At 33.7% G+C, this 15,217-nt stretch overlaps 1 protein-coding gene across 3 annotated transcripts in view; it reads left to right on the forward strand.

Annotated features, from left to right (window-relative positions):
- The window catches only part of LOC148613363 (uncharacterized), a 28,789-nt gene extending 19,383 nt beyond the window's left edge, over positions 1-9,406 (forward strand). For all 3 annotated transcript variants that reach the window (XM_088586771.1, XM_088586772.1, XM_088586773.1), the window contains 9 exons: positions 712-987; positions 1,453-1,584; positions 2,226-2,495; positions 3,509-3,640; positions 4,358-4,489; positions 5,102-5,236; positions 6,544-6,678; positions 7,275-7,400; positions 8,463-9,406. In XM_088586771.1, the coding sequence (XP_088442897.1) occupies positions 712-987; positions 1,453-1,584; positions 2,226-2,495; positions 3,509-3,640; positions 4,358-4,489; positions 5,102-5,236; positions 6,544-6,678; positions 7,275-7,400; positions 8,463-8,532 (1,408 nt within the window). In that variant the 3' untranslated portion in view covers positions 8,533-9,406. The remainder of the gene's footprint in view (positions 1-711; positions 988-1,452; positions 1,585-2,225; positions 2,496-3,508; positions 3,641-4,357; positions 4,490-5,101; positions 5,237-6,543; positions 6,679-7,274; positions 7,401-8,462) is intronic.
- Positions 9,407-15,217: the final 5,811 nt, after the last annotated feature.

A 15,217-nucleotide genomic window follows, 5' to 3' on the forward strand; every position in this document is an offset into this window, starting at 1 on the left:
AGATGTAGACGTATCGAAATCCGAAGACCGGTCTGCATTTTGTAGTTTACTTCCGGGAAATTAAAACGCTGTTTCACAATGCAAAATCTTCTATTTTATGCTTTTATTTACGTCTTTATCCAGTAGAACAAGATATTTGTCATTTTTTATCAGTATTTTTTCACAAAGAGATACTTTGCTTTTAACATTGAATGGGAGATGAGGACCCATTCTCATGAAACCACGGAGTCACGTGACGAGACTTACATACCCAATTACACAAACGATTCGGTTGTTACATATCTTACAGTAATTATGTGTAATAAGAATTAAAACAAAAAGTAAGGATTTTAGTAATGTTTTTAAATGCACGTTTTCATCACATGAAGGCTTTTCCTGATTTTTTTCTAATTTAAAATAAATAACGTCTAAAGTCCAAGGACAAAACAAGTGAACTTTTGTTTAAGTGTCAAGATGTGTAAACAAATAAATGACATGCCAGGTAAAAGTTCAATACACGTTGATGCAGCAGCTGTGCTGTTGATGTATTTTCATTGTTTCTCATGCCAATGATTTTCACTATTTTACAGTGTTATTGCGTTAAGGTTGTTATGATGTCAAACCAATTATACATGTTCGTGGCCTTGGTGAAACATTCGTAGGATTGTCTGATTTTATATACATATATTGTACATCTACACGTACTAAAAGTTGTCTTAATTTGATATCCAGTGGTGCAGAGGTACAGTGTGAGGGAAAATGCCCATGCCCTGGATCTTTAGTTGTTCCAAAAGAGTGTGTCTGTACGTTGGATTATCGTCCGGTTTGTGGCTTTGACGGGAAAACCTACGGGAACAAATGTGGTGCTGATTGCGTTGGAGTTGATGTAGCCTGTAACAAAGAATGTCCATGCCACGCACCACAACCATGTAGGTGTACCAGGGAAAGGAAACCGGTCTGTGGCATAGATGGAAATACATATGATAACCCGTGTATGGCAGAATGCAGGTAGGATTATGTAGGTTGAAATTTTTGTCAAAATTTTCTCAGCAACTGCTCATCACGGTTGCTTGAAATTTTAATATATTCTTCCTCTAGGTATGCAATATGGTGGGAACCATTTTCAGAAAAAGCCAACAACTTCTTGTTTACCGATGACTGTTAATGACTGTAAGGGGGTGAAGTAGGGGGTGGGGATGAGGGTTGTACTTATGAGCCATCGTTCATATTTTTCTTGTTTGGTTTAGCAACTAGCCTTATAAATATGCACACACAACCTTTTTTCTCGAGAGCCATACGTTTCTGTCTCATTCGTTTATCCGATTTAAAATGATGTTTTTGCCGGTTTCGTGCAAGGTCCATTCATTGAAAATTTTAGATACATGTAAGAAATTCATAATATAACTTAAAAAAAAGCACTGAGACACATGCAGCATCCTTTAAATGTTTTTGAATCACTCTTGTACCTTCTAGAAACGTTGAGGTTGAATGTCATGGTAGCTGTCCATGTTTAACAGAAAAACTGTGCAAATGTACGATAGAGAGGAATCCAGTATGTGGGCATGACAGTAGGACCTACGACAATAAATGCATGGCTGATTGCTAGTAAGTACAGTTAAACCCTAAAATACCGTAATGACCAAGAATATTGTTAAAGAAAATTTGTATAAATTCGAAAAGTATCTTGTCAGAATGATGAATACTACCATATAGGGATTTCGATTTGTTTCGACAATGTTACCATTTTAGGTACGTTTCTACGTGTACATTATGTAGGAAGGTCAATGTTTACATTATCTTCTTTATTCTGATCATTTCTATGATGAAACTATCGATATACTTGCAAATTGATTTTCATTCACAACGCACAGTATCAAAAACTTCTTTGTGTACATGTATTTGTTGATTATTCATTATTCTTTAAGAAAAAAAATATGCTTGCAACTACAAAATGTCAATGGTCCGAGAGATAAGTGCGTATAACTTAAAATATAATGAACTGCACAGGGAGTATGCAAATGGTATAATATTTTATGTTTTATACGGATGTTTCGGCTTGTGAGGGTATCAATCAATCAATCGAAATAAATCTAAATTGCTAATTTTAAATTGGCACAGTCCAACATGGATCGGTTACAAACACGTGCACATTGAATCTATACAGAATTTATAAAATATATTGACAAAAACTTATTACACGATGTAAGGCACACAGGTTCATCACGCAAACATTTATATTCAAATAGCGAAACAGATATACAATGTGAAGGATTGTGTCCGTGCGAAAGGTCTGTAGCTGTACCTAACGAATGCGTCTGTACAATGGAATTCAAACCAGTCTGTGGTGTAAACAACGAAACATACGGAAATAAATGCGGAGCAAACTGTGCAAAGGTTCCGGTTGCTTGTAACGGCGAATGTCCTTGTAAGAAAGAGTGTATTTGTACTACGGACTACAGACCCGTTTGTGGAATGGACAAACAGACGTACGGAAACAAATGTGCTGCCGATTGCCAGTAAGTTTTGATCAATTATAATGAGGATGGAAAATGACAATCTTGAAAATTGGAAATACTATATGTACATACATGACAAATGATTTTCACAATCAAGACAAATTGCAAAAAGAAATCCCGTCGCACGGAATGTGTGTTAGCCATTGTGCAAGCCTCGAACATTTATCAACAATTGCAAAATTAAGCATTTTGAGAATGTATATACCTACTGTATGAATTCTACGTATCTATATGCATTTGGTAGAAGTCTTGCAGTGCTTTCTTGGCCGCATTTGTTACATGTATCTCTATAAATCTGTCAATGTCATTAAATTGTTTTTTTACTCGTGGATCGTTACGGTGTATCCATCTGCAGCTTGAAATCTAATTTGTTCAATATGTCATAGCTTTTCTTTCCTCTTTCGTCTACCCCGGACTCGACTTTTTATAAGCAACTCGGCGGGTGTTTCTAGAAAAGCAGAGGACGCTTACCCTACCGGTTCACCTGGTCCATGCTCCCAGTTTTTAGTGGAGTTCGAGTTGCTCATTTACGCTTTTGTTTTTGGTATGCATTATTTTGGTTAATTAATGTTCTTTGTTGTGTATGTCTGTTTTCCATGTCTGGTCTTTGTCCCTGGATTACATTCTTATGATTTCCGCTAGGATCTTTGTTCCCTTGATTTCTCTTACTAACATTACTGGGTGGATTTTAGAAAGTTAATTAACAGCTTCAAATTTCTAGCTTAAAATATAGTCCGTCAGTTGAAACCACGACCTGCACGTCTTCAACAGTCACTGGCTTATATTATGACTACACCAGTGAACAGTTCTAAAGCAAAGTGTTAATTAGCTATAATTTTGCTTGTTTGAAATTTTACGGTGTGGTGACGTCCCCCCCCCCCAAAAAAAAAAAAAAAAAAAAAAAAATGACTGTTTCCTGCTACGCTATCCCTGCCCACCCTATTATTTTCTTACTGGTAGTAGGAAACAAATCTGTTTTGGGCCTCATATTCAATTTCATAAATAACTTTCAGAGGCGCTGAGATAGCATGTAATGGAGAGTGTCCGTGCCGTAAAGAAAAACTGTGTAAATGTACACGGGAACGTCAACCAGTCTGTGGTAAAGACGGGGAATCATATAGCAATGAATGTATGGCAGAATGCAAGTAAGTAAAAATTGCCCGATCATAAAGTTGAAGTGTCATATTAAAGAGATTTTCATTATTTAAAAAAACCATTTCCCGGCGCAGACATCAGCTATTTGTATTACAGTTCTTGAACGGCATGAACTTCCCATTTACCATCGTCCCTATCCCAATTCCCCAATGTAATTTACCATTCCAAATAGAAAAATCCCCATCCCCCATAGAATCCTCATTGCATTATTTTCGTTATCAAATACTTACATTATCAAATTGGATTTTATACATGTTAAATTTGATACATTTATCATATCAATAAATACATGTACTTTTAAAACTAATTTCCCCCATCCTCCCAATTCAAAATTGCCGTTCCCCATATCCATTGCTGTTGAATGCAGTGAACCTGTCATAAAAATATACAACCGTAACGATTCGTTTGTCCACACACACACACAACGATTCCACTAAAACAATCAGCAATCTCATTGAATTATTGTGTTAACGTGAAGAAATGACGATGGGCTTTGAAGATTGAAGTTGAAATAGAATTTAACTTTTTGTTTTTGAGGGGAAGTCCAGTAATTAACTCTATAAGGGGGAGATCCAGGCTACCAATTGAAAATATTTGTCATAATTTTGCAAAGTTAAAACTTTTCAAAAAATAGGGGAAGGAGTTATAAAAAAACCCTTAACCCTTCTACTGACCAGCCATTGTATTTTAATGCAATATTATTCCAGTGATGTTGAAGTAGAGTGTAGAGGAGAATGCCCATGCCAACAGGAGAAATTATGTAAATGTACAAGAGAACGAAAGCCTGTTTGTGGTAAAGACGGCAAACCATACATCAACAATTGTATGGCCAATTGCTAGTGAGTGTTTGTACAATTTTATTTTTCAATTACATTTATGGTGTTGTTTGACGAATCGTCAGTGAGTCATTGTGATTTTACATTTACATGTATGGAACAAAAAACATTTAGATTTAATTTCTAATCTAGAAAGTTTTCTGTAAGCTAATATATTTTGTAAAGAATACATATATCTATAACATACTTTAACTTTCATTGTATAAATATATGTACATGTATTAATGAAGACTTCTTATTGTAAGTAGTGAACTTTGTAATGATACAGCTTATTAAAACATGATGAGATAATACAAAAGACCGGTAGTGCCATGACGTATTTTACATTAACCGATTGATGCTAGACATTTCTCAGTTCCAGCTTGACATTTCTCACTCCCAAGTTGGAACTGAAATTGTCAAAATAGGACAGCGACATGTCAAGTTGGAACTGCGAAATATCAACTTGTAAGTAAGAAACGTCAACTTGGAACTGAGAAATGTCTCGCATCAATCGATAAATGTGAAAGAAGTCATGGCACTATCGGTCTTTCGTAGATAAAAGTCGAATGTAAGAATCCAGTAATTGCAACGTAATTTATTCTTCATGATTAAAAAAAATAATTGTTTTTACAGCGGGACCCAGGCAGAATGTGCAGGGAAGTGCCCCTGTTCAACAGCAACACCAGCATGTAGATGTCCAAGGATACGGAAACCCGTTTGCGGTTTGGATGGAAAGTCTTATATGAACAAATGTTTGGCCGATTGCCAGTAAGCACTTTTTCAAAACACATTATTCGAAACGACTATATTTGGATACTTAGACTATATTCATGGCTTCTTAAAATTAATCATTTTCTGCAAATTAGATAAAAAATCTTTGAAGATTCTTTCTGTATTAATATCTGAACTATTGAGAAAACCAAATCATACCAAATCAAGAACCATAACTCTTGCAAAGTACTAATTTCATTTACAATCTGTATACATTTGACCTCAAAAGCGCAATCCTCAAATGATAAAAAAAATAAGAGTGGTTATGTGGTCTATAACGGTTTCTGAACAAGAAATACAACTGATTTCCGTGGGTTTTTTGACATGCATTAATCATCTCCTGTCTGATTTTTGTAAAGATTGATACTTAAAAGCACGTGTTGGGAATTTACACAATTCACCACAAATGATTTTTTTTTCCGTTTGAAACTAGTGTAATATTGTAAATGGTGATAAAACGGATTTGAAAATAAATAGAATTACGTTTTTTATAGAGATATTATACGTGTGTAATACAATTTTTAGTATGATAGTACGAAGTTAAAGTCACGATACACAGTATTTGCTTTACTCGGAAAAGACCACATTTGCATAAATTTAGGCAGTAATGAAAAATCATACCCACGTTAACAAAAATAAATAACCTCTAATACAAAATCCGCTTTTATAAAATGCTCAAGGCTATGCAAAATTCGAAATCTTTGAAATATAAGTGGATAGCCATCTTGCAGAACTCTCCTATATGTATCTGAAGGAATATCATAAGCAGACTTTAATTCATCAAAATGCAGATCAGTTTTTGTAGTTGAATAAATGAATGTATCCTATAATTATTAATAAGCTTTCTACTATACAAAAAGGGCTGCCGAATAACTTAAGGCTTTATTCCTCCACTGCATAACATCGTCTCCTGGTTACCTGTTCAGTTATGAGCAACGTCAAAACAGGAAACAGGTAACAAGTTTAAAGATGACCTCGCCGACCGCTGCGATCAAAAGATTACTGAAAAAAATTCCACGTTTTTTTTGGTTTTTTTAGAGAATGTTGTACGATAAAAAACAAGACATGAACATTGCCGAAAATATCAGTATATTTATTTGTACTCTCTTCGAAACAGTCAGATTAGCCCGGGAACCCTCGCTATCTGACTGCTCCAGAAACTCGTCAAATAAGTTTGATATTTACCAGCAATATGTATGCATTGTATATGTATTTAAAGTGTTTATAAAATTATACAAGTTACAAAGAATGTGCTGGAATCAAAACCAATTATTTTTTACAAAATATATTGTCTTTCTTTTCAGAAATGTAGAAACTGCATGCAGTGGAAAGTGTCCATGTAGAGTGAGTAGGCCAAAGTGTAAGTGTACACGTGAAAGGAGACCGGTCTGTGGCGAAAATGGCAAGACCTTCAGTAACAGCTGCATGGCAAGCTGTCGGTATGTATGGCAGTGAAAACAAGGAATTAATAAATGAAAAAAAAAACATTAAAACCAATGTGTTGGAAATCCTGGAGATAAATATATTATTTTGAAGCTTTGAGGGCGTGATCATGTCATAAAAAAACACTTCACATTTTTTCTACAAATAAATGGATTCATTGACACAAACGAAAGCGTGGAATATGACTAGACTTTTTTGTGCTTGCTTTGAGCGTGGGATGTCAATGGTTTGGTCACCTGGCAAATCACACCTAAGACTTGGAAAGTGGTAGTCATTGCGGAATATAGGAGAAATAGTGACGACAGGTTGTAATGTGTTCTCGTGACCTGTGTCGTCTACATGCGTGGTATTGCCTCTGTAATATCACACCTTTACGCATCATCATGTCGTATTGGTCAAACGTTTTCATCTTTAAATTCTTTTATACTTCTACAACAGGACATTAAACCATTATCAGTCAATCTTCATGTCGGAATCTTGTTGAACTCCAGTACTTTTCAAATACTTGAATATAAGTTGCACTCTAGAGTTCAAGAAAACGTGAATATGAAATTAAAATTTCATAGATAAATAATGTGATTTGTCGTTACAGAAATGTAAACGTAAAATGCCCAGGAAGTTGCCCTTGTAAGAAGACATGCAAGTGTCCCAGGATAATGAAACCTGTTTGTGGAGGCGATGGTAATTCATACAATAACGAATGCCTTGCTATATGCCAGTAAGTTTTATTATGTTTATTTACTGCTTTTGCAATTGTTTTTAGCACATGGCATGTAAAGGGGAATAATACACACAGGAGATATACTGGTTGCTTTCCTCAATGCAGGAAAATAACAGTAAAAGTTCATTTAACTATAAAATCATGAATAAATATACAAAAAAACAACTAAAAAACAAAAAACAAAACAAAAACAAAACAAAACGAAAAACAAAAAACACAAAAAAAAACAAAAAAAAAAAACACACACACACACACACACACACACAAACAAACAATCAAACACAATGACTACAATATCACAAGTAACTACCAAATTTGCTATAAATATAAAGGACATTTTTACTCTTACTACCACTGAAAGAGGCAGTAAACATTTCATTAATTGCTTACGTGTTTTGTAAATCTTCTTGTTGATAACCGGAATTATCTATATAAACAACTAACCATGTCAAAGTGCTGTCCGTTTCATCCATCCAAGTATCTACTGGTGGATATGACGCATTATATTGATTTAGTTAGGTCACACAACATGCATGCAACAGTCTGTTTGTATAGTCTAATAAGGCGAGACCTATATAATGTAAAACCTGGCTTTAGTGACTTGTCCAAGGGCGAGCAAAGTCAGTCATTTAAAACAGGCGGTGTTTATACACAGGTTAATTTTACATTCAATACAAGACATAGGAATATTATTGATAAAAATAATGATAACGTAATAAAATACAGAAAATGGGCCCAATTTTGTCTGCCTTACGGCCTTCGTCAGGGGCAAAAAGTACTGAATATTGAGAGACATCTACCACGTGCACCGTCGATCTAGACTGTGGCGATGAGGTTACCTTCATCTTTTGCAGATATTATTGTTATCATCGTCTTTTAAGTCATGCTATTGCTGAATGCAGTTGTTTGTTAAGACAGACGTCACTGCATGTGACCCGTTGTAGGTTGCATTGCAGGGTGATCGTAGTTAAAATTGATTGCGTAGTTTAGATTGTGATAACGTTGAGGATACTTATTGTTCATTATTTTCATTAACAATAACATTCTTTATTATTTCAGAAATGTAGAGATTTCATGTGATGGCAGATGCCCTTGTTCCATCTTCCCAAACATGTTTTCGAAAAAATAAATATCAAATGACATTAACGAACAATAAAAACATGTCATTAGCATACTCAGCCATGTATAATATGTGAAATATCAATCTTGTTTATAAAGTATATAAAGGACAAAGAGGTTTGTTGAAAAAAATTTAAGGAGAATTGATCTCCTTTAAGAAGGTGACAAAACTAGTTCTCCGCTAAGATACACCAAATCTATGTTTGTATAGATTGACAGTATCATTCTGATGGTGACTTGTAATACTTTTTATCATGCTTCGTCTCTGTACTGATTTGCAACATTTCACGAGATCATAGCTAAACTATCTTTTAACGAATCTTACAATATTAACACCCATCACATGTACCACCCCTTACCAAAATGTATTTCTTTGCTTAAAAGTGATGCGAGCCATACTTAATATATATTAAGTATACTGTACACTGCATCTTTCAAATACAGAATTTTGGCGGAACATACTATGCGATGATGTTCAATTTCAGACGTAAATTTCTAGATTATTCTTCTAAACTTAAAAAAAAGCCATGAGATTAGGACTTCATTGAAATACATGTTTTTAGATTTGTTGGTTTCTGCATTCCATAGAACAATTCACTTAATTGAAATGTTCACGCAAGAGTTTTTTAGACATCCTATTTCGTTAAAATATTTTAGGCTTTGTATATAACGGATTGGAACCTCAATGGGTCATTAATATCATATAGGTTGTTTAATGGATAATCATCAATGAAAATGAATAAAAGTGTTGATTGAAATCTTTGATCTTGAAGTTGCTGTATTTTTTATTTGAGAAAATTCTTTTTATAAAATTGTAAAATGCCAATATCTCTATGCAATCTATGTGAAACTTTCATGATAATAAAATATAACGATATAATAAAGCCTTTGTGTGACAAGAACTTTGATGGACCCTTGAGAACTTGAGTTGTATTTTATGAGTTACATCGAAATAAGTTGTTATATATGCACCTTATCTGGTATAATATTCCATGAATTGGGAGGTATTGGAATGGAATGGTGAATGTAGGCTTCGATGTTTGAATGCAGGGATGTTTTGAAGATTATATTTTCAAGTTTTTACTCCCCACTTTCTACGAACAAAGTTCATGGGGAAATGAATAGAAATTACCCTGTCTGCCTGCCTGCCTGTCAATTTGTATAGATTCGTGTCCGGGCTACAACTGTTTTGCTCTTCGGCATGTGCGTATTAAGTTTAGGGTGTTTCACTATGAGACAATTTGTTACGTACATGCATGACCTATACACTCTCTTACTCTTGACTTCGAGGTTTCTTACCAATTGTATTGTTATTAAGATGTTTTTCTCATATTTATTTCTGTTTATATTTTGCTTATTCGACCGACTAAGGCGATCGCGTATAAGCCTTCCAAAGCATCTATATGTATTTAAGGACAAGTATTTTAATCAATTAAACAATACCTGCTTAAAACTTTTATTGCATTGTAAATATGTAGCGAACAAGTCAAGCAGTCGATAAAATCTTAGTATACATGTTCATCTCTATAGAGCTTGAAAGTTTTATTGCTTTCGTTTCTAACACATCGTGTCTAATACATACACAACACTATTCAGACAGAAACATTAAATGACCTGATCATAGGTCACCAAGGCGTTTACATGCCGAAAATGAATTCTTTCATGTTTCTAACCAATAAAATAACCGACCAGAAACGAATTTTAAGACATTGTTTCATCATTATAGCGAGCTCATTACCTAAGCAATAATAAAGATACAATTTATGAAAGAATTGTTCTGAATAGTTTCGCTTTATTTACAAAACAAAATAAAGATAGAAAAACAGATAAGAAACCTTCATTAGTTCTAATAATTTCAAGTTACTGTGGCAACAAGATAGATTTAATTTTCATTGATTCTTAATTATATGCTAGTGAAGTCTAGATCTGTTAAAAGATAATGATAATGAAATTGATCAGGTTACTCCTTAGTGCATTGGAATTTATTGCAGCTTCGTTTGAAGATCATTTATGAAGATACATTAAATAGAAAGAAGTCAATGCTTTCTATTATTTTTGAATGTAGGGACTAAATACAATAATCGATAAAACTGGATGGTTACATGTATCAGAAGCGCCTACAGTATGTGGAATGTGATACTAGTGTCTATTATTGATAAATTGGCAATAAAATTGCTTGTACCAACACACTTATTACAGTTAGGGATGCGATATAACTGTCAATAATCGTTTACAATAGTGAACGAAGGGTAGTTGCCATAATCTATCAAAACGTATAGGACATGATTACACTGTCAATTATCGTTAGTAATGAAGGTGATACTTAAATCCATGATCGACTAAATCCTTTAGAATAAGGATGAGAAACTAGTGCTTCAAATAAACGAAACTGGGTAGTTACTGTAATAGTCATAAACACTAAGAAAAATACCAATAATCGATATAATCGGATGGTAATCAGGACGTTTTTACGAGAAGCCCTTCCAAATGATAAGGGATGTAATATTTGTGTCAAAAACCAGACAATGCCAGTTTGTTACTATGAATTTTGTTTGAAAACTAGGGACTAGAAGTACCAATAATCAATATAAATGTATGATCACCAGTAAATCCGTTAGTTACAGTACCTGAACCGATCCATGCAGCAAAAATTGCAATCGGTCATCGATCACCGATCAGCTTCCGGTCAGTCATCGATCCGTCAAACCGATCCATTTAACTGGTGATCGCATCACGTGACCACATAGCGGTCAATGTATTTTACTGTTTTTGTTGTTTTCTTTATTAATTTGACACATATTTACATAATGTAATAGATATAAACATTCATTTATACTTTTATTTTACATTTCTTTAATTTAAAACAGATCTTACGTCATTTTACATAAAATAATGGGATCAGATCGGTCATCGGTCATCGGTCATCGATCCGTCAGTGATCAATCAGTCAACGGTCATCGATCCGTCAAATCGTTGCGTGGATAGGTTCAAGGACTGTACCAGAATCCTTTAAAAACATTGACAAGTGATACTAACGTCAATGATCGATAAAGCTAAATAAAATATGTGAAAGTGCCGATAACACTGGGTGTTTAATAAAGTACTCTTAATAGTCAAAAATATGATACTTATAACCATAAAAACTGAATGCATATGTGACGCATGAGAGTCTCCCCGAAAAACATGTATTGGACGTGACATAAGCGTAAAAAATAGTTGAAGCATGATAATAACAAAAACCCTAAAAAAAACAAAGGACGCGATGCTTGTGTGCAACAACTGCAGTTTCTTTTATCCATTGTCTTAATTTAACAAAATCACTTGGTATATAAGTACGCAAATGTCTGCATTCATTATTATCATTATTATCAGAATTGATTTGAACCCAAATCGTTATAAAAACACAACAGGGCCGGGCGAATGTGTAAACTGTCACAAATACGAGTTATCAAAAGCGGCAATTTGCAATTAAAGAAAAAAACATTTTTGAATTAATTATTTATAATCATTAAATTGGATAGCAGAGACAACATTCATTTCAATTCATTAGACATTTATTTATTGGATTTAACTTCTTCCCAACATAATCTATCAAAATATCATTGATAGATTTTATTATATTATATATTAATTATTTACAACATTTAAGTGAATTACTTGAAGTAACACACACTTGGAAAATGCCGTAGGACATGATGATAACTAATTCTTGAATTATCTCTTTCTGTATTGCGAGTTTTATTAGACATATTGAAGGTATTGTATTGTATTATACAATTATGGCAGCTCAGTGCATGCGATTTTATATACTAGATATTATATATCAAAATTTGTATCACATGCGGTATCAACCCGAGACTCCTATATCACCCCAAGGGCAACAGGCCCGCGGGGTGATATAGGTCGAGGGTTGATACCATGTTGACATGTGATGTTCATTTTATCATACATTTTAACAATACTTCAAGTGTGTTCTCTGTAGGGTGCGATATAGGGTATGCGATGTAGGTTTAGGGGTGGGATATAGGGTATGCGATATAGGTCTAGAGGTTGATATAAGGTATGCAATATAGGGTTAAAGATACAGGGTTTACACACACATTTATAATGCATATACAAAAAGGTTTACTGTAATCTAAATATGTGATATAAAGTTATTGCATGAATACATGTAAAAATTGCACGAGCGTGCGAGTGCAATATGATACTCTGTGAGGGCAAATACTCCACAATATTCGTGGAATAACCCTTTCATCACATAGTAATACAGGTTCTTTTGTTCCTGTAGTATTTTGGTTTAGCAGAGGTGTTATTTTGTCACACTGTTTAATATTACAATAGGTCCAATATAGTGATATAGCACTGATGCAATATAACTGAAGTTTTCCTTTGACAGTTTTATTTTCAATAAAAATGCAAATTTCATTTAATTCTTTTTACTGAAATATTATCAATAAACTTTGATTTTCACTCATTCCTGTAAACTATCAGATGAGTAAAATATCAAAATATTCCTATACTTTCTCGGTTGGTTACAATCAGTACTCTGCTTGGACAATGATATAACATTGAAATAAAAATTAAATCCACAGTTATTCAATACGGTTCCTTGTCCGAATAAGTCACATCAAGAGTGACGAAGTTAGATAACAGCCACTTTTACAACATGTTTTAAGTCCCTTTATGTACAGTTTACGGTTGTATACCTTTTTGACAATCTATGCAGTCTTCACTTAGACTAATTATCCTCTGCTTAAAAGATAGGCGATGTCTTATTCAGCTATTGAAGTTGTTTGCACGACATGAATGAACATTTGGAATATTCGGAACGTCTCCCTATTTTTACCGGAACATACTATATTCATGACTTAATATGTTTTGTGGAGCATTCAAAAGGGATATTGACTGAAGCCGATGGTCGAGGTCGATATATCGTTTGAGTGTTCCATAAAACATTATGTTGCATGAGCGGAGCTGACATACTTTTTTATTACATCTTCTATAGATATCTTAAAAAAATTTCTCACTCAAGTAGTGAGTATATTTTCATCTGGATTTTAAAACCAAATAATTTGTATGTATTTAATTTGGTCGATTTATGTAACTATATTAAGTTTTTTGTTTTGTTTTGTGGTGTTTTTTTAAGTGATAGCAGTTAGACGAATCAATATTGATTCTGATAAAACAGCCGTCGTTAGACATGCAATATCACTTGTAATCAAAACGCAAACAGCTGCGATCACCTCTAACCTCTGTCAGGATTCGCTCTCATAGAATAGTTCTAAACTGTCAGAAACTGTTCTGACCCGCGATACACCTTGGCAGGGTCTGTCAGGACTTTGGACAAGCTCAATCATAATCTGTCATACGTCCTGACACCAACCTGTCAGAAACTGTTCTGACTCGCGATACACCCTGGCAGGGTCTGTCAGGACTTTGGACAAGCTCTATCATAACCTGTCATACGTCCTGACACCAACCTGTCAGGAACTGTTCTAGATAGAACAGATACGTGGATTAGAAGAGTTCCTGACAGATTCTGACAGTCATTAGCTCGAGAATACTTCTCCGACTGAATTACATACAGTACATGTTCATATATATATATATATATATATATATATATATATATATATATATATATATTGACAATTTAAACAGTTTATACAGAAACTTTAGACCTTTATGAAAATTTAAAGTGTTCATACTTATACACTTTGAAAGAATATGACATGAAATGTGTAAGTCGCAGTCACCCACATGGTAGTTTTATTACATAAAAAATAGCATTTTAGTCAATAATTTTAGACTCTCATGGAAATTAAAAGTGTGTGCACTCATACATTTTGCAAGAATATGACATTTTCAAAGAATTTTGACTCAAATTAATATGTCGAACCCCTTACATAAAATATATATTGAAATAATTAACATTTTAGTCAATAATTTTATACCCTCAAGCAAATCAAAAGTGCTTGCACTCATACATTTTGCAAAAATATGATATTTTCAAAGAATTTTGACAGAAATATATGCGTCACAGTCACCCACATGATCAGTTATATTGAAAAATATTAGCATTTTAGTCATTAATTTTAGACCCTCATAGAAATTAAAAGTGTGTGTACTCATACATTTTGCAAGAATATGACATTTTCAAAGAATTTTGACTTAAATTAATGTATTGCAGAGACTATATGATATATTGAAAAAAAAGGGCATTTTAGTCATTAATTTTAGACCCTCACAGAAATTAAAAGTACTTGCGCTCATACATTTAGAAAGAATGTGACATTTTTTAATAATTGTGACTCAAATTAATATGTCACAGCCACTATATTATAGTTATATTAACAAATTAAGCATTTTAGTCATTAATTTTAGATCTTCATAGAAATTATAAGCGTGGGCACTCATACACATGATGGAAAGTGACATTTTTAAAGAATTTTGACAGAAATATCTGCGTCACAGTCACACATGATCAGTTATACTGAAAAAAATAGCAATTTAGTCAATAGTTTTTGACCGTTATGAAAAATAAATCTGCTCGCACTCATACAATGTATGTAAACAATGATAATTTTGAACGATGAGTGACTGGACGGTGATCGACGAAAATTTTAACATGATCAACGATCGAGTGATTGTGATACGATGATCACGACGAACTCTCGATCTATATATAAAATTGG

This window comes from Perna viridis, chromosome 6 (genome assembly GCF_037379345.1).
Source record: "Perna viridis isolate PV_CMFRI_1.1 ecotype Kerala chromosome 6, ASM3737934v1, whole genome shotgun sequence".
NCBI lineage: Eukaryota > Metazoa > Mollusca > Bivalvia > Mytilida > Mytilidae > Perna > Perna viridis.